This window comes from Punica granatum, chromosome 4 (assembly GCF_007655135.1).
Source record: "Punica granatum isolate Tunisia-2019 chromosome 4, ASM765513v2, whole genome shotgun sequence".
Classification (NCBI taxonomy): domain Eukaryota; kingdom Viridiplantae; phylum Streptophyta; class Magnoliopsida; order Myrtales; family Lythraceae; genus Punica; species Punica granatum.
Genome location: NC_045130.1, coordinates 38,363,966 through 38,383,294, shown reverse-complemented (window position 1 = coordinate 38,383,294; position 19,329 = coordinate 38,363,966). Strand labels below are relative to the sequence as shown.

Sequence of the window (19,329 nt, the reverse complement as noted above, 5' to 3'; positions counted from 1 at the left end):
AAAGAAAAACAAGGAACCCCCTCTCGTACAATTTATTATATGATGATGATTTTATCCACATACTCTCAGATGCTAGAGACTAAATGTACACAATAAAATCAAGCACTCCATACAGTACCATCAAACATACAACATACAAAAATCTCGAGGTATGGGGATCAAGGAGCCTATCTTTTATCGTCCATCAATCGAGATATCATCGACCTCCTCAGCAATATAAGACCATTATAGGAGCCTAGCTCTGTAGCACATAATGTTCTTTGTTCTTTTTTTGTTTTTTTTTTAACACAAAAGGCAAGTTAACAGGTCGAAAACTGTAAGAATAATGTCGTGGTACTAATTAGATCTATAAGCAGAGAAAGATGGAACGAGCGGCTGGTGCCAGTCTGTCTCCAGCCTCGGAAGCTTCATCCATGGCAACACCCCCTTAAAAAGAAAATCCACATCTTCTCGTTCCCCACCTTGTTTTTGTCTTTCCTAGATCCTATCGATTGGCTCTGTGCGGTCCTGCACGGCTAGCCTCTCTGAGACATCCGCCAGAGACTTGAGGTTGCACCTGATCAGAGCTTCAACGAAGTAGCAGGTCTCATCCTTGGTGTTCCCTTCAGGCACATCCACTACAAACGATTCAATGACTAGGGTCGCAGGTCTTCCCTCGATGATCTCGGGATGGAGGGAAATGATGGAAGAGTAATTCTGGAAGGAACGAGAAAAATAGAATAAAATAAAATGAAATTTTCAAGGGGAAGATCAGAAGCTTTTTATACAGCAATATCTAAACCCAATATGGACCTCCGAATCTAAAGCTTGTTTGGATTCACAATAAAAAAAATTTTAACTTTAACTCAACGCACTACACAACAAAAACACACATTTTTCAAGTCAAAAATTTTAACTTTAACTTTAACTCAACACACTACACAACAAAAACACGCGTTTCCCAAGTCAAATTTATAATCCCATCTCATTTGTCTTTTTCCACAATCAAAATCAAAATTAAAATCAAAGTTATTTTTAACTCTGAAATCAAACGCGTCATAATTGTCTGTCATTTAGGAGTTCCCACATACATACAACCAAAAGGTGACCCAAAAATGAGCAGTCAGAGCTGCTCCTTCAAAGTCAGGAATGCGTACATCGTTCCCAGTATTACACCCATCAAAATTCAACCAGATGTGATTAAAAGAAAACACGAATTGCAGTACAATATCGACATGAGTTTGAATAACAGAATCCAGGAATTCTCCTACTGCAATGTTTTAAAATCAATATCATGCAAAATCAACAATTCGCCCATTATTCCTAGATGTCTTGCCTGAAGTGCTGAGTACTGGAACTGATGAAGTTACAATTGAAATAAAATACCTTATTATTAGCTCAGTTTATCCAAATAATATATGAAAACGTTTTTGTCACCGACCAAATTTCAACGGTGTACTCACTAGGGAATGGAAATGCCAAGTAATCAATGATTCTGTCACACAGAAGACATTTAAGTACTTCCACAAGACATATGATGTGCTTAATCAAGCCAAAAGTAAACCAAGGTTTTTTTTTTTTCATTATGGAGCTTGTGGGCAGGTAGCTTAAGACTTTAAAATATTATGGCAAATTCAGCACCCAAAGAAAGCAACCATATGATGGTACTTTATATCTGTCTAGCTACGTAATTAAGCAAAAAAGCCGACCAAGAAATGGGCACCATGTACTGTTCAACCCCAACTAATCTTGAATGAAAGGACCCTTTTATCTTAAAAAATCTGAAAAGTTCATTAATTCAAGTGCAATCAACTGTCAAAAGAGATGTGGTGCTAGAAAATCTCCATCACTCGTCACTTTATGGAGAAAAACTCTTTCATGCATCACTTTGTGGATAAGAATCTCATCACTATTCTCCATGTAGAAACTCCTGATTCCACTATTGTAACTATAATATTAATTATGTTTCCCATGAAACTATGAAACATAAATACCTGGTAAGAGGAAAAATTTCAAGATAACCAAATTTAAGAGTATACTGCTTGACAAGTCAAGAGTAAAATTATAAATCCTATAAGTATGTAGGCATACACATATCTACCTTTGAATTTGCAATACGATAAAATTATAGTTTTCTGAAGTTTACTATCGGTAGAGATATCACATAGCAATCCATTGTCAAGATTGGCACCTAGCAGCTTGGATGTTCAAGAATTACTGCATCTTCCAAAAACCAGTATTTACTTCATTAATTTGCAACATATTCATGCAAATCACATTATCACGTAAAGTATAAAAAATAAGCTGGAGCCCAAAGTAGAACTGTTTGTTTGATTTACAAAGGGATACTTGAAAATATAGAATGCTGCTTTTGCTGTTAAGTTGTTGAGCTTTGGATTAGTGATGTAATCGATATACTCTAGACATATTTGCTTGAGTTAATGAAATGCAACACCACTTTTCCCGAAAAAAATATAGAATGCACAACTGAAACAGCGGAAGAACTTATAATTTGATATGCAAGCATGAGGTATAGACGTTCTTTTGGCTGGTAAGAAATGGTGAAGTAACGAGGAGAAATGAAAGACCCAATTATTTGCTATAAAGGGCGAACGTTATCGAAAGAGGAAATAAGAGAGAGCATTGATAAAAGAAAGACATGTAACGTACCCTGAGTCTGTGATCCCCGCCAACGATCCTGATGCTCAGTATATGCTCATTGTCATCCAGAAGTTCCAACCTCTCAGTGCTCGTTGTGGCTGGAAGCCCTGACTTGACGTCAACTTCTCTAAGACTCCCGATTTCAAGGTTTCCTCGCACGACACACCTGCTGACGAATGGCTTGTACTTCTGCGGTTGATCAAATCTTCTCACCAGAGACCAGACCTGAATTAAATCCAAAGAAGTATCTCTCAGGAATATTCCCGATGATATCCTATCAGGACTAATTCTTCCTGATAAGGATACCTCATGAGCGTCTTGTGCGTGTGCGCGCGTTTTTAAGTCTTCAGCATCATATATCTTTGCATCAATATATTGAGGGGAGCACAAAATCCTCTGCCCCCCTTTTATCATTATGTTTTCTCAGGAATCAAACTTACAAACTAGACCTGATTACTCACTGCCCACCTTCCACACAAACAATTTCAGCAGAACATTTTGCCCATTTTAGCAGTCAGAAAAAGTACAGAACACATTAGATAGTTCCATTTTGGTTCCTAACAGTCTCCTCATTAAAGTCCCAACCCAAGAGAAAGGACCTACCGTTAAAAGCCAAAGCGGCAGAGCTTACAGACCGAAATTAACAGATATTGACGAGAATCTTCTCATCTCATCCCCGAGCGAGGCAAACAAAGCAAGCCGAACGATCAACTATCAAATCGAAAAACTGCTAATAACCGATAAGTGGAGACACACAGATCAAGAACAAAGACATGCCAGTGTAGAATAGGTGAGACATCATGCATTGTCAAATCTTTACAATTGTCAATACTTCCAAAGGAACGACAACTCGCTCATAGAAGTGACTGTGCAAAACCTAAAGCGAAAGAGAATATGCAGAAAAACAGTGTCATTTTGCGGACGGGTTACCACTTGCGGAAACGTCTTAGAGACAACTCCCAACCTAATCGATCGCCAATCCATCAACAGGAAGACCTAAAACTACTCGAAACGGCCGCAGACAGAGATGTAAGCAAATCCGTGGCAGGCACTAGTACGGAATCGATGTACGGACAATCACAAATACGGAGGCCGAGCAGCTAGAGGGAGAGGAAGGGAGAGAGATTACGAGATGAACGGGAGCTTTGATGTGCTTGACGAGTGCGGAGCTACACTGATTATCCGATGGCTCGTGCCTGTGATGCCTCCACAGGAACTCGCTCTCCGAGCTCCCGAATCCGTTTCCACTGCTGGCGACCACACTGTTCGCGTTGCCATTCATCTTGCTTCCCTCCCCGACCTTCAGCTCCCCGATCGACCTAAACGAATGCGCCCTCAGTCGAACCTCCCCACCGCACGGACCATCGAACAAGAAGAAGAAGGAGAACAAGCCGCACGCAGACGCCGCTTTGCACGCCGGAAACCGATCTCGGATCAACGAGACGCACTAACTCCGGCGAGAGATTAGAGACATCAGAGATTCGTCAGGGCTAAAAAGAGACTAGAGAGAGAAACTATCCACCGCCATTGGAGAACTATACGTCACTTCAAAGAGATCAGCTCTTCACCGGGAAATAATTATTAAATAAATATTACCAAAAAATTAATTACCCATTAACTAATTTCCACGGAAATGCGCTAATATTAAGGATTGTTTTCGGGCTCGAGTTCTTTGTAAATCGAGAAAATCATTGATCGGGAGGATTTCACAATATCCACTCGATTCAAACTAAATTAATCGACATCCGTCGGACTTTCGAATACGATAATACAGTCGGAAATTTTTTTTCAAGGAAATGCATTTCCCGTGTTTTTTATTTGCCATAGGAATGCCCCGAGGCATCCAGAAAATCACGGTTGTGCCATCGATTTTTGTCTGCATCTGAGAAACGAATTGACAGATATATATATATATATATATATATATACACTTCGGTCAGTTTTTTGTCCGCTAGCGAGTTCGTTAAACTTTAAGACCACTTGTTAGCGCGAAAAACCGAATTAAACGATCGGTTAGAGATCCGTTCGCTCCGTCAAATTGTTACTTATTCAACTTCTCCATTGAAATAATTTGTCGAGATTTACTTTAAAAAGGAAAAAAAATTAGGTGAATATACTTACCGAATAATTCTCTAAGATTATCACACATTTTTGTTTCGCGAAACGAGAAGTATTAAATGAGTATTTCCTTTTTAATTGGAAAAAGTAATATTCGTCGACTTTGAATCGATTTGGTTGGCCATAAAGTAGGGGGATTTCTGTTGATATAGCATGCTGACACAGTAATTGAAAGTTTATTAATTAGTTTTTTTGAGCAAGTTGGGGAAATTAAAATAATTCATTGATAGGAATTAAAGTGAGGATTCCTTTCCCATGCAAGATTCTTTTAGGGGTAGTTTGGTTTCAGAATTAAAGTAAGTTTAATTTAAATTTTGATTTTGATTGTGAAAAAAGACAGATGATATGATATTATAAATTTGATTTGGGAAACGTGTGTTTTTGTTGTGTAGTGGGTAGAGTTAAAATCAAAATCATGATTCTAAAATCACATCATGAAACCAAACGGGTCCTTAATGTCTAGAACTGAATTAATGTATTTTGTATCTTAACAATTGTAAAGAATTTCTTCATCGTCCGCTTAAATTTTTGGCTCAATTTTATGTGAAAACTAATGAGAACTATTCAATGCACATTTGAGCTTTATATTTTTGTAATAAAGGAGACATGGAATCAAAGTTTAATATATAGTGTAACTTTACTGAGGGGGATGGTATGGATTTATTATTATTTTTTGAATTGATCGTGTTAGACTTTTTCTAGACCAATACAATAATTAGTTATCATAAAAGATTTTTTTTTCCTTCTAAAAGTGTTCAATAATGCAAATGCACTTGCCTAAAAGCATAAATATCTCAAGTAATAGAGAGTTCACTCGGAATTAGATCATCGAAACTAATATTGAAAAAATTATTGATTTCATGTAGTCCAATTAGGTAATCATACTCCTTCATTAGTCCGAGAATTCTTATTCAAAGTGGCTTAATAACGTCGTTCTCCTCATATTACCGTATATGATGACCACTACTACTGTTAAAAAACTTGTTGAAACCAAATAAACTCTCTTATAATCATCTATATTATTGCACGTATCACATACAAAGATCTCCAACTTGTCAAAGATTAAGGGCAAGATTTATTTCTATCTTCTTTCGTACGCCAACATGATTTACATCGAATTCAAGCATCGAGATCCAACCTCGACCTTATTCCAAACGTCATATGAGCCCATGGTATTTGAATGGATGGAGGGATCAATAATGAGGAAGTGAAGGGAGGGGATAAAAGAAAAAAGAAAATGGAAGAATTAGTTGGTAGTTGGATATTTTGAAACAGTCTATATCTATAGATTTCTATGATTGGTTGATTAAAACCACAAATAGGAATGCCCTATAATAACTTTTGAATGCCGCCTATTGCTCAATATCGACATTACTAACCCAGGGTTCTCTTGAAGAAGCTGCTCTAGAGACTAGGCTTCCTAATAGAGCTTTGTTACGAAGATTCATATTTGGGATGCCTCGCCCACCTCATCAGTGGCTCTAGCAACTGGAAAGCCATTCGGGCAGGAATGGAGGTATGGGAGAAAGGAGCTAAATGGGCAATTGGTAATGAAGCTTCTGCCCTTTTTTGGTATAACCGCTGGGTGGGCAGGGAACCGCTTAGAAGCATCGTCCATGGCCCCCTTCTTGCCGGAGAACACAACAGACTTGTTAGCTCTATTTTGCTGCCTAACAGAACTTGGGATTTTTCCCATCTCTCCTTCAACCTTCCAGCATCCATCACCTATTCCATCCAAGGCCTCCCCACTGGATTAAGACATGACACGTCGGACTCTATCATCTGGGGCCTCTCTCGCGATGCCAAGTATAACACTAAATCTGCATATCTCCTCCTGTTGTGACCCTCAGGACCCCCCGATGATAACTGGGATTGGATATGGAAGTGCCCAACTCTTCCCCGCATTCAATACTTCATTTGGTTATGCCAAAAGAATAGGATCCCCACTGCCTCCCTCCTCGCTAAGCGCGACTTGCTCATCTCACCCTGCTGTCCCGGATGCCCTTTAGAGCAGGAAACTGTAGACCACATCCTTCGGAGTTGTCCTATTGCTAAATCCTTTTGGCAACATCTGGAAATCCCAACATCAAAGTTGGGCACCTTCACTGCCCCGATCGAACTTTGGATTAGATACAACACTGCTTCATCTCAAGCCTCACACCTCCGTATTCCTTGGGGCTTTATCTTCCCTTTCGCTATTTAGCATCTCTGGAAGAATAAGAACTCCTTAGCCTTTTCTTCGAAACCCCTCCATAGCAACCTGGTAGATTATATCATCCAAATTGCTACAGAGTTCCGTGCTACTCAACAGAGACCTCCTTCCAAACCCAGCTCGATTGTTCAAGTCCACTGGGAGTCCCCCCGGATGGTTTCTTCAAACTTAACACTGATGGTTGTGCCAAGGGCAATCCGGGCTTAGCCGGTGCTGGGGGACTTCTTCGAGATCCCATGGGCAGATGGGTCAGAGGCTTTAGGATGAATCTTGGGCGTACCACCAGTGCTATCGCTGAGCTTAAAGCCCTTAGGCAAGGGTTAATCATGGCTAAAGACTGTGGAGTCAACAAGTTAATTGTTGAGCTAGATGCCAAACTAGTCCTATCCTGGGTGTGGGGAAACTCTACTAATATGGCGCTAACAAACTTGATCGGCGATTGCAGGACACTGTGCCAACAGTTTGAGATCATCTCACCAAAGCATGCCTACCGAGAAGCAAACAAATGCGCTGACCACCTTGCCCATCTTGGAGAGGAACTTCTGGATCGCCTTGTTATTTTATTTCATGCACCTCCTTCTATTAAGAAACTTCTTTCCGAGGACCCTATGGGGCTTTCGTCCCCTCGATCTGTAAGCACTATGTGCACGGACAATTAAGCTTTAATGAAACTTCTTATTTTACCAAAAAAAAAAAGATATTACTAACCCAAATTCTACAATTAATGGCTTGTAAAATTCCCTCGATGATGTAACTTTCAATGATCGTAGGAGGAAGTCATGCTTCTTAATCACAACCTCAACATCTTGATTGGAGGTCGCTATCGACTTCGAATTCATCTTGGACATCTTCTTGAGCCTCTTTATCTTCATGTTTTCATTGATTTTCCGACTGACATGATCAGCCCCTTCTAGAATTCAAAGTCGGTACGGTCCACCCTGTCTGATGTGCCGGACAACAATCACGCGTGTATTATACTAATGCAAAGTATCGAACATATTAATATTCATAAGTTATCAAGGACACCCATTTTTAGTGTAAGCATAGAATCGTAGTCCAACTCGAAGAAGAACGAAGTAGAAAAGCTCATTTCCTTCTACATACTAATATCATATGCCATTACGTTTTTCGTCATACACAACATGAATTACGTTTTTCGTCATACACAACATGAATCACGTGTCATCCGTCATAGTTCGAATTTTAAGTTGTAACCTAAACCCTTCAATCCTGCGAGGTATTATGTTCGATGAGGCATTATTATTTAAGAGCATCGCTTTGAGAACATATTGATTGATTGATTAAGAACACATTAGTGGGCTTAAGTACATATATATACCACTGGCGTGGCAGTGGCTTAGCTGCCCATATTGATTGATTGATTGATGATGTGGGTGGGAGAATTATTGGACGTTGAAGGTTTTCCTAGTGTCCGTACTATATATATCCAAATGGGTCCAAGGAAATTCAGGAAGCGGCCAAGGTGCCCAATAATTTACCTTACAAGAACAACGACCCGACTCAATTATCAGGGACGTGCTCTATCACCGAGCTGATAGCCCATCGAGCGGGCCTCCTGCTGGGGCCCTGTGTCAAACGCGGCAGACAACATAAGCCTTAATTTCGACTTTCAGGCTCAGATCTATCCACGAGCAACTCCTCAGGAGAACATACATATGTATGTATTTACATTATTATCAAGCCGGAAAGGAAAGGCCAATCTGTCATCAAGGAAGGTGAATGTACAATATCCACCAATAGAACATGAGAAAAAAACGAGGAAAAGATTATAGTAGTAGTAACAAGTCTAACAAAGTAAGGCCAGTTCTTGTATGACGGAACGGGCATGAGTCACGATAGAATCACCAGTATTTTGAAACCCAGCAACGATTCTGTTTTGTTCCCTTCCTCGTTCGTCGTACCAGACAAGGCCTCATATGCGAATGAATGCAAAAATCTCCACAGAACCACATCAAAAGAGAAGGCTCAGACACCAAGTTTGCATGGAAACTCGAAGTGAGCGATCAGGAAAGAAACTCAATCAAACCTTTCAACACAGCTGTGCTCCGAAAGAATTAAGAGGTATGGTATTCCCCTCAGTTTCTATATGAAACTTTTCAACTGTCACCATATCATTAAAAAGCCCGAACAAATGAACCCTAAATCATTTAAACCTGGACCCGGTAGGCTGTGACATCAAAAAGGGAAAACAACAAACAGGAAAAAGGTGATTTCGGTTTCAACAATTGGGATCCAGTTCCTGATAATCTTCAAACTTTCTAAATCTTTAGTTGTATATAAGCTAAACAATTCACCGTCTAAAACAGATCAGCTTTCCTAGGCAGTTCGCCTGCACTTCCGCCTCAGTTTCCAGATTAATCGTCCTCTACAGCAGGCATATCATATCCTAAGGATAAACTTCGCTTATTACCTGAAGCAGGTCCAGAGGCATAGCAGCTGGGTCCAGCTCCCGGCATCCCTTTGGAGCGTTTTGGGCCTCTTGGCCTGTTAGCAAGTAGCTCGGGACCTGGTGAGAGAACCGGAGCATCTCTTCCCTTGGGATCCTCCTAACCTCCTTCGGGTCCATATGCCTGTGAAACACAGTCCGAAAACCTGCAACCTTCACAAGAGGAGCCACGGGGATGCCCAGCTCCTCATCATAGTCCTCGAGGACCTCCACCATCTCGTACTTGTGCACAACTTCCTTTGGTGTAAGATCTGTCCAGTCAGGGCTCCAGTTCCTGTAGAGGGCCCACACCTCACCCTTTATGGGAAATATCCGAATAACTCCCCGTGGGCCTTTCATCCACGCGACCCTGTGAGAAAAAGAATTCAGGCTTCGGTTTATCTCAATCCGCCCAGCCCTGAAGTCCCCACAGGTCTTTGTAAAACCAGAACCAATCCAGTCTTGAGAGCTGAACTCAGCAGTGGTTCTTGAGTTCAGCCAACTGATCTGCACTTTGAATGGCTTCAAGGAGATGACCTTCTGAATACGGGCATAGAATCGGGGCATCCCGTCCCCATCAGCATAAGCAGCCCACACTTGGTCAACCTCGAAAAAGTTCTCTGTTCTGTCCAGGTCAAAGTTGTGGAAGTCGGGATCGGGGACATTGATTGCCACAGGAGAAAAAAGCAGGTCCATCGCGCGATCCACCTTCTTGTCTTCCCTCCCATTTTCTTTGATTCCTAAACTCAACTCTGCAAGCTTCTTCCTAATCTCACCTCGTGCCTTCTCCAATAACATATTCCGGGTTTCAACAAAAGACAGCTCCCTCTCACTGTTCGGCTTATTAAGGCCATAGTAATAACTTCCCTGGGGTCTCTCCTTTTCAGCATAACCTCTTTCTCCAGTGCTCACTTGATCACTCCCGTAACTGTACGTCTGATGATAATCATTCTCCATCCTTCGCCGCTTCAATTGATCGTGCTGGAGAACCCCAGATCCCTGAGAAGCACTAGGAGCTGACATTGAGAAATTAATAGACTGCTGTCTAGAAGAACTGTCATTAGTTGGGATACTAGTCCCACGTCTTGAATTACGGTGAGACTGGTTAGAATGCGAGTTTGATGGCTTAAAAACATGTGGCGGAGGGGCCTTCTCCACAGCATAGAAAGCTTCCTGACAGTTGGGGCAGAGGAGAGTATGATTGAGATAAACCCGAAGGTACTCGTAGTGAGTCTTGCACCGGTTGCAAATAGTCCAGAAGGTGTCATTTTTCCGGCGAGGTTGAGAAGGGACGGAAGCAACATTGACCCGATTATTACTGTCCAAGTTCGTACTCATCTTATTTGAGTAGAAACCATTACTGCTCTGCTGAACAACCCTTGAGTTCCTCTTCTGGTTATAGGTTAATCTCTTGGACTTATCTGACAAAAGACTCCAGGCTTCAAGAAGGAGCTTAAAGGCCCCCTCGGCCCCTATAGACTTGTTCTTATCAGGATGGAGTACAAGGGCAAGCTTCCTATACTGCTTTCGAACTGCCTCGTCATCATCCCACGGGTTCACTCCGAGAATTCCATACCAATCGGCCTCGCCGCAGATCTTATTCTCCGCAGAGATGTACACATCGAGAGTGCTCAGCATATCCGCAAGGCCCTCAAGAGCAGGAAAAAGGTTTTGGGCCTTCAAGACGAATCTTCTCGCACCTGCATAATCTCTCTCCATGAACTTTTTTTCAGCGATCTCCTTAGCCCGGAGTGCATCATCCTTATTGCACTCCATCAGATGATTCGTTAATGTTTTGATCCCTATCTGATGCTGTCCGTTCCTGGTCAGATTCTAACATTAATTGAAGATGAATAACAATCAGACCCCCAGACTCGGAGCGGTTACGACTTTGAGATACCAAGGGGGAACATCCTTCTGTCAGCTACCTGTCACAAAATCTGAAAATTGGTAAAACTAGGAAACCTACGTGGCTTAATACGTTATGATTAGGGGATCTCAATTTTTTTCTAGATTCGCAGAGATTACTAGAGACAAGACAATGAAATAAAGTCTCGACTAACAATACAGCGAATATTTGATTCCAAAAATCACTACAAAGACCGTTACAAATCACTTTAGAAAGGTACACCCACAGAACAGGATTTCCGGTTTGTGAGCCACATTCATTAGCTTGCCATGTAGAGTGATAATTCCAACTATTCAAGGAAACCGGCACGTAGGACAAATAAAACATGAGGCAGAACACAAGCTTCTTCAATTTTCCCGAATATTTAGGGCATAACACAAGACAATTAATGTTGATCAATGCATTTACACCAAGCCAGCCAAAACATATAAGGAGAAATTAGCAAAACTAGAATGAGATCTACCCAGAAAACCTGAGCACATCATGTGGATCGGCACCGTGATTGCTAAATCGCTAATAATCAACCAACTGAAAGGAACATGTGTTCAAACTTACACCGGTGAATCGTAAACTTTTAACGTGCTAGCCACAACAACAACAACAACAACATCGTCCCAAACTCGAGCTATTGTTTCAGTAGATCCCGGGATCATGACAAGCGAAAGACAACAGATTTAGCTCGGCCCTAGAAAAGAGTTCGACTTTACCACGATCTAAACAAATACAACACAAAGATTGAAACAAAGGCAGCTCAGAATTCAAACTCACAGCAGCCAATCACCCAGAAAAACTACTCATCACTGCAACAATCCCAAAACCCCAACAAAATTCCTCCTGGGTCGAACCGAAACCCAGGGCAACTAGTCAGCATCTAACGGTTAAGCACACGAATCTTGATTTGAACCATAATTCACCCAACCCACTGATGAACAGTAACACGAGCTGAAAAAGGCAGAGTCTTTGAGCACGAAATTCACGCACCCATCTAAGCCCTGAGCCCGATTCTCAGCAGCGGTGGGCACGAAACCCTAGGGCGGGCATTTTTCTCGAAAGCACAGCAACAGATTCAGTGAAGTGCATTCCTACCGAGGGGAAGAGGAAATGGGCAGAGCGAGCGGGGGAAGGTGAAGGAGGGAGAGGAGGAGCTGCTTACCCATGAGAGTGAGGAGGCGGTGGGAGTGAAGGGGAATTTGAATCTGAAGAGGACACCATCACCATTGTACAGTTCACAAGAAACGAAGAGAGAGCTTCAAGCTTAGACAAGCAGCCTTAACTCAAACAAAAAGAAAATAATAATTATAATAAATAACTTATTAAATATTGAATAAATAATAAATAAATGTAAAAAGGTTAAGTGTGGTTTTTTTTTTAATAATGATTTTCTTTTTTTTCTTTTTTTTTTTGGGGCCAACTCAGATGTATGGATTGGAGGTGGAGATGTATTAACTCGGGTTAAATATTAACCATAAAAATGGGTTTGAAGAGTATACATGGTAATGTCTTTTTTGTAAAATGAATAATTATTAGGTCAATCTACTGCTTTTAGCAATAGACTTATGTGGGATTCGTATTTTTTCTTTTCTTTTTTTAACTATGAGGCTTACTATCGAGTCGAGTCATTCAGTTCCATCCTTCAGCAGTAATTGCCAAAACAAAAGGAAAGAAATAAGAACAACGACTAAGACGGTGAAAAAAAACGAGCAGTTTTCGCGTAAGTAGTACGTCACCATTCTCGAGCTCGATTCGCTTTTGCTTAGGTCTATGACAACTAGTTTGCTGCAAGCATCCTTTCCTTGGTCTGTATAGTATGATCCTCGCCGGTTAGCTCATTCTATGCTCAACGGCGAGGGATCCGAGCCATCTTCAAGTGGTTGTCTTGACCAGTTTTGAACTATTGCCATTTTAAACGTGGCTGACTGTGAACTTTTCGGATAATTTCGATCGTTTTATTCTTTCTTTCGAAACATAACAAGTATGAAAATGCTCGATTCGGGACCATAAACGAGCAATTGTGTACTTCCAAGTCTTCTTCAGCAGTAGCAAGCCGTTATTTCAGTTACATAGCAGACACTGCCTCTCTGGAGTTCTTCTTGGTTTCTCCTCCTTCAGAGGTTCTTGATTTTCCGGATCATAAATCTTATCGTCGGATTGAATGCTGAAAGGTGAATCGAGAAAACTACTCCAGAACGTTTGACCTGTTCTTCATTTTCCGATACCGATTCTCCTAGTCTAGAATGCGCAGTTCTTTCAGTTGTGATTCATATATGAGCGCTGCGTGATTCACTGCAGTATCAGGCTGTGTTAACAAAATCGAATCGAAATGAAGTGGTCGTGTAACTCACTGGTAAGGCTCTGCAGATTGGATCAGAGCCATCTCTCCTGATACTCTAGCAAATGCCAAAGGTACGCAACATTCCAAAGGAAATCGAACAACTCGCCGCGCATGTAAGTCCTTCACATCGAACAGTTCGATGCGTTTCTGCTTATGATCTTTCTTTCGCACTGCCACTCGCCCGGATATCTCTTGTAACTGTTCTCAACATGTAAAGGTTCGATGGCTCTTTACAGGTTCGGCATTCCACAGAAGGATGTCCGGTTATGTATATGACAAAAGCCAAGGCGATCACTCTCTTATGCAATTCAACCATAAAAGCCGAGTCTCGTAGATTTGAGTAATCATTGCAAACTTCCCCATCTAATGTAGTCACTTGCAAGAAATCTCGAGATAATCTCATGTAATTAATTCACGAATTGTATATCCTATAGTTTGGACAGCAATGGAAGAAGAGGATCCCAGATTTTTCTAAGCCTACTAAACTAGGATGATCCTGTTCGAGCAGATTACTCGGTTCAATAAGCTACTTAGGGACCCATCACAGTACAAAACACAACCTCAACAGGACTCATCGGAATTCGGCTCCCAGTAAGACCCTCAATCGAATCCAGTGATCTACTTCATCGATGATTGAAACAAGCCAAATAAGTTAGACACCATTAGATATTGATTGCTGTTTCTTTTTTTCTTGGATCACTTTGTATCAAAGTAGATGAGAAGGGCGAAGGGGAAGGTGGTCGAGCCTGCAGCAGCTTCGACAAGCGGACATCAAGAAGAGAAGGGCATGGCCGTATCTCACAAAGAAATGGACTTTGATCTCAATAAAAACATGGCCATGGCTGGAACTTCGGAAAGAAATGGACTTTGATCTCAATAGAAGTATGGCCATGGCTGTTCTCGGAAAGAAATGGACTTCGATCTCAATAAGAGTCTCCTGCCAAACGCAACGGACGCTAATGCCGCTGGGACAGACCAGTAAGCTCATTGGAAGGAGACCTATGGCCCTATGGGAATGGCAATAGCAAATATAAATGCACTCGGAAGGACTAGAAATAACCGATGCAGGGAGCAAAGGCTGCTGACCTCATAAATATGAAAGCATGATTTCCATGGAGGGTTTTTCGCTATAGTTTCGAATTTCAGTAGCAAACATGTAAGAACACGAATATTTTTCCCCTCGAATCACTGCAATAAACTCTCGAATTAGGAATCAATCGAACAACTTGAAGAAGGCGAGTCTTCAGCATCGCATAAAGTGACAGGGTCGTATGGAAGAGGACGAGAATAGGGACACAACCAATCATAATAATTAAATAAACAAATGTCTCCCTACGTGACCCGAGCATTATGCATTGCGTACACGTGAAATCTCGATAGTAGATTAAATTGACTCCCATCTACAAATCTACAGAAGCGCTGTGGTTTGGCACCGCACCGGTTTGAGAAGCCACAGGATCTTCTGCCTCAGTTTTGCTGTGGTGAAACTTCACGACAATGCACGTTATGTTGTCAGCACTGCCTCTGTTAAAGGCCGCTTCAGTTAATTTCCTCGCCGCGATCTCTGGTTCTTCCTCTGCTCTGGCAAGTGAAACAGCGTCCTGTAACACAGACCGCTGAACAAATTCAAGAGCTGCTCTGAAGCAGACGCAGATCATTGCATCTGAAAAAAGTAGAGAGAAATAAGGACGGTGGCTTACCTCGTTAGGCACCACATCCCACAGTCCATCACTGGCAAGTATGAGTAATTCAAATTCTTCATCAATCTCTTGCTCCTGAAACATTATGATAGAAATCCTCATAATTTACGCGATACTTGGAAGTACTGGCCAAGCACTCAATTCTTTGAAGCTATTTTGTATGAATACAGATGAAATATAAGAAATAAACTGATTCATAGTAGAATTCAGCTCGACCATAAATAAGAATCGCACGGAAATTTGTCCTCAAAAGTTGCACCTGAATCTCGGGCTCCGCAACAACAAATTGCTTCAGCATGCGGTTACCAAAAGCACGGGACATGGCTAATATACCTCCTACCCTCCAAGTACCTGCCAACCCGAACACACGTATCAAGTGCCTGGTGGAATTTCTCACCAGATTTAAGTAAAAATTTGTGAACCAAAAAGCTGCTAACTGAATCAAAAAGAGAAATATTCAGCTGCGTAGACGTGACAAAGACAACTATACCTGCCCACATAACAACACCTCCTGCACTTTCAATTCTCTTTCTCTCATCACTTCTGTTTGGTTTATGGTCTTCAGAGAGTGCAATTGCTGTACAACAGGATGATGCTTAAAATTACTGAGAAGTCCTCAACTAAATGTTCGGCCAAAAAGAAGTTGACCAGAACAGTATCCTAAGCCATTTTTAATTCTAAACCTCAGCTACTGGAAGATGAACTTCTGTGTTGTTGGTCAAGATATAAAATTGACCTGATTCTGAAGGTAAGTTCCAGGCACCATATCACAATTGAACTGTCTTATAAAGCATGACAAGGAAGAAATTATGGTCAGGTCAATAGTATATATATTTCCGCCAGCAATTTACTTTAATCAATATCTCTAATTCATACAAGTTGTCCCCCCGTATATTTTGCAAAGTTTCCACCTCCCACTCTAATAGGAAATCTGAAGTTATAGAAATGAAGTTTCACAAGGGAAGATAAAATGTAAGACAACGATACCTTTGCCAGCCTTTGATATTACAGTACGAGAATCTCCAACATTTGCCACATACAAATGCCTGCCAACCAATACTGCTGTGGATGCAGTCGAACCATCGTCACGACAAGTATCTCTTTCAGATTCTAGAAAATCCATGTCGGTCTGCTGATAGGTTTCAGCTGAAACCTCACCAGAGAAATTAAATCAGCTCATACAGATGCGTAAATGGGAAGAGCATTTCAAATGAGCTCATGCAGAAGAAGAAAGAGCATTCGACACTCGAGCCAATATAAGAAAAGAGTCGCTGATATAGGTTGTTCCTACTAAGATTCTTATGGCTCAAAAAAAAAAAAACAGAGGAGCTAATAACTTATCTGTCGAATTTTTCTGCGCTTGGGACCAAAATAATTTTCTACAAAATCTAGCACTACATGTAAAAGTTAAGCGTACGCACGTACTTATTGTTGATTTAACATCTGTCATGAACTGTGGATGCTTAATGAGGTTATCAAACAGATGCTCCTTCAAGTATTCAGCAGCCCGAGACCCACCGTGGCCTGTAAGGACAAATTACAGCTTTTACTGACAGAATCAGAAACAGAATTAGAAATATCAATGTATATATACACTATGTTAACTCCGAGCAGGAAGGTTGTAATGTCCGCACAGTCAAAATTGAAGAAGAGACATTGAATCCTAACCATCAAATATTCCAAACATGCAGACCGTCTCTCCGTCAATTTTAGAAGTTTTAACATCATAAAAATCCTCCATTGTCACTCTTTTCCCCCGGAAGCTCGAGTATCCCCAGCTAAACTTTCCATCTTCACTGTCGATAAAAATGAAATGGAAATGGTCAATAAACTTTATTGGAAGCAACTCCACCATTCCGACATCTTCCTCATAGTGACACGAAGAATAAAACAGCCTGATGTCAAATTGACATTAGAAGATAGATCTCAAGGAAAATGGCCAAACTTTTATTTTTAGTTTTTCTTCCATCGACTAATGAGAAAATTTATTGTACTTTCAGTACTTCTCTACAACCAAGCTCCACCTTCAAAGGGAAAGGCCCGAATAAGTACTCACAACAGCTGGTTATGCCAAAAAATGCCCTTTGACAACTCAGGTACCAAAAGGAGAAGATAACATAATATAACAAATACTAATTTCGACGCACAAATGATCCACTCACTTTCCACATCCAAGTAACAGGCAAACCAAAATACTGAAAACAAAAGTTAAAAAATAAATAAATAAAATAAAGGGCACCTTTTCCAGCCTCCACTTGCAATCGCAAATCCACCGTCGTCTTCTTTCGCCATAAACACGTCTGCGATGGGTTCTCTTTTCTCCGTTGCGCCCGTGTCCACCATCATCTTGTATCCCGTACTCAGTTGATACCTCCACGGATATGTCAGCCCAAGACCCGCATGAAAAGTTCTGGCCGTATAGCAGCCCAATCGTGGTCTTCGAAGAGGAGGGAGTAATCCTAAAAGCCCAGCTTGAACAATGACATTCTTATACAAGCGTTGCATACCATCTATATCAGCCACCCGGCTCTCCTGCGAAAGACACACTTGCCAACATAAGTGGAAACAACGAGAACAATGAGATATCATTGAAGATAATTTCGTTTCCGCGAACAGTATCCGGACAAGGAAAAGCAAATGCAAACCAAAGTCTGCGAACAAGACAGTGTCAAGATCACCCCTTTTAATCCTAAAATGTCAAATTCAACCATGCTACCCTCTTCCTAAGTATCATTTTAACTGTTTCCATCGGTCAGTCAGCAATCAAATAACAACTCAAAAATCACAAATGCCAAAAGGCCCAAAACCATGAAACGGGATCCGAATTCCGCGGCACAATTGCAGCTAGCTGAATTCCGGGTGTTGACGGGAAGGGAAGCCAGGATAAGGAAGAAATTACAGGTCTTTGGAACAGATTCTGCGAGCTTGAGCTCCGATATGAAACGGATCAGGAGGATCAGGCGAATCGGGACGATGAGATTCGATCCGGCGGTGGTGCTCGGAGGATCCGAATCCGAGACGACCGCGCAGCTCCTCTGTCCGGAGAGGGCAGCTGGGGAATCTCAAACCCTAGAGAGAGAGAGGATCAATGGATGATAGAGTGAAGCTGGGTTATGCTGCGAGTGGCCATTGAAAAGCTTACAGCAGAGAGAGAGAGAGAGTGAGATGAGAAAGATTGCAACTTTGACACAAGAAGAGGAAAGGCACACGTGGCACCGATCATGCATACTACTCGAGTTATGATTCCATGCAGACGAGAGCTAGTCTGCTCACTGCACCTCACCAATGAGCCGACGCCACGTCCATTTTCCTTTTTTAAAAATTATAAGGGAGGACACGTCTATTTTCTTTTTCCCTTCGCAAATCCAATATTTCGTGCTAATACATTAAGACACTGCAGTTAGAAGCAACTATGGCATTCGAGATGTATAAACATCCTATTCTCGATCATTTGTTGATATGAAATCGACTCAAAAATTGTATATACAGGTAGCGCAAATTATGGACTGTGGCTTTTCTAGTGCAAGATGATTGTATACGAGATGATGAGTCATTAACAATGGTTAACAAGTCGGGATTGTATTGTATCTTTAACTCCTTAAGTTTTAAAATTCTAATGTAATATATATAGTTTGATATCACGGGATAAAAACAAAAGTAGTTGAAAAAATTTATTATTAAGATTGAATAGTTAGAAGAATTCAGTATTAAAGAATTAATTGTAATAATAAATAAGAAAAAATATATGGGAGAATTTATTATTAAATTAAATAAATTAATCAAAAAGTAATAATTATGTTGTTGAATTAATGGGAAATTAAAATAAAATAAAGTTAAGTTAGATTTAATTTCGTTACCGAGCACACCAATAGCAACATACAATTGCATCCACCCCCCCCAACTAATCAAATCGATGTTGAGAATTGAATGCCTGCATTGTTGGAGAAAGCCAAATTTCGATTTTCTTCAAAA

At 41.0% G+C, this 19,329-nt stretch overlaps 3 protein-coding genes across 8 annotated transcripts; all 3 read right to left on the bottom strand.

Moving 5' to 3' along the window:
- LOC116203110 (abscisic acid receptor PYL8) lies at window positions 1-4,257 on the bottom strand. The gene is made up of 3 exons (XM_031534773.1): window positions 3,770-4,257; window positions 2,650-2,865; window positions 1-696 (listed from the first exon to the last, which is right to left on the bottom strand). The coding sequence occupies exons 1-3, from the start codon at window positions 3,920-3,922 to the stop codon at window positions 478-480; spliced, it is 588 nt and encodes a 195-aa protein (XP_031390633.1). The 5' UTR covers window positions 3,923-4,257; the 3' UTR covers window positions 1-477.
- Window positions 4,258-8,974: 4,717 nt separating this feature from the next.
- On the bottom strand, window positions 8,975-12,627 carry LOC116204784. 5 transcript variants are annotated; one of them, XM_031537068.1, is made up of 2 exons: window positions 12,479-12,627; window positions 8,975-11,344 (listed from the first exon to the last, which is right to left on the bottom strand). In XM_031537068.1, exon 2 carries the CDS (start codon window positions 11,190-11,192, stop codon window positions 9,378-9,380), a length of 1,815 nt encoding a protein of 604 aa, XP_031392928.1. In that variant the 5' UTR covers window positions 11,193-11,344; window positions 12,479-12,627; the 3' UTR covers window positions 8,975-9,377. The 5 variants fall into 5 exon arrangements, with proteins under 5 accessions (XP_031392928.1, XP_031392929.1, XP_031392931.1 ...); XM_031537069.1 differs by having other exon boundaries at window positions 8,975-11,356; window positions 12,479-12,611; XM_031537071.1 differs by having other exon boundaries at window positions 8,975-11,340; window positions 12,479-12,609.
- Window positions 12,628-14,842: 2,215 nt separating this feature from the next.
- Window positions 14,843-18,539, bottom strand: LOC116205230 (probable protein phosphatase 2C 76). Of its 2 annotated transcripts, none has more exons than XM_031537754.1 (9): window positions 18,257-18,539; window positions 17,597-17,889; window positions 17,026-17,153; window positions 16,783-16,881; window positions 16,345-16,503; window positions 15,848-15,934; window positions 15,617-15,708; window positions 15,358-15,432; window positions 14,843-15,258 (listed from the first exon to the last, which is right to left on the bottom strand). In XM_031537754.1, exons 2-9 carry the CDS (start codon window positions 17,860-17,862, stop codon window positions 15,058-15,060), a joined length of 1,107 nt encoding a protein of 368 aa, XP_031393614.1. In that variant the 5' UTR covers window positions 17,863-17,889; window positions 18,257-18,539; the 3' UTR covers window positions 14,843-15,057. The 2 variants fall into 2 exon arrangements, with proteins under 2 accessions (XP_031393614.1, XP_031393616.1); XM_031537756.1 differs by having other exon boundaries at window positions 18,165-18,418.
- Window positions 18,540-19,329: the final 790 nt, after the last annotated feature.

Excerpts from the sequence above, each read along its gene's own strand:
- LOC116204784 (XM_031537068.1), bottom strand. The coding sequence starts at position 11,192 with ATGGAGTGCAATAAGGATGATGCACTCCGGGCTAAGGAGATCGCTGAA.
- LOC116203110 (XM_031534773.1), bottom strand. The coding sequence starts at position 3,922 with ATGAATGGCAACGCGAACAGTGTGGTCGCCAGCAGTGGAAACGGATTC. Across the intron at positions 2,866-3,769 it reads TCAAAGCTCCCGTTCATCTC|GTCTGGTCTCTGGTGAGAAG; the intron begins GTAATCTCTCTC and ends GATTTAATTCAG. Across the intron at positions 697-2,649 it reads GCGGGGATCACAGACTCAGG|AATTACTCTTCCATCATTTC; the intron begins GTACGTTACATG and ends CGTTCCTTCCAG.
- LOC116205230 (XM_031537756.1), bottom strand. Across the intron at positions 15,709-15,847 it reads AGGTGTTGTTATGTGGGCAG|GTACTTGGAGGGTAGGAGGT; the intron begins GTATAGTTGTCT and ends TCGGGTTGGCAG. Across the intron at positions 15,259-15,357 it reads GGGATGTGGTGCCTAACGAG|GACGCTGTTTCACTTGCCAG; the intron begins GTAAGCCACCGT and ends TCTGTGTTACAG.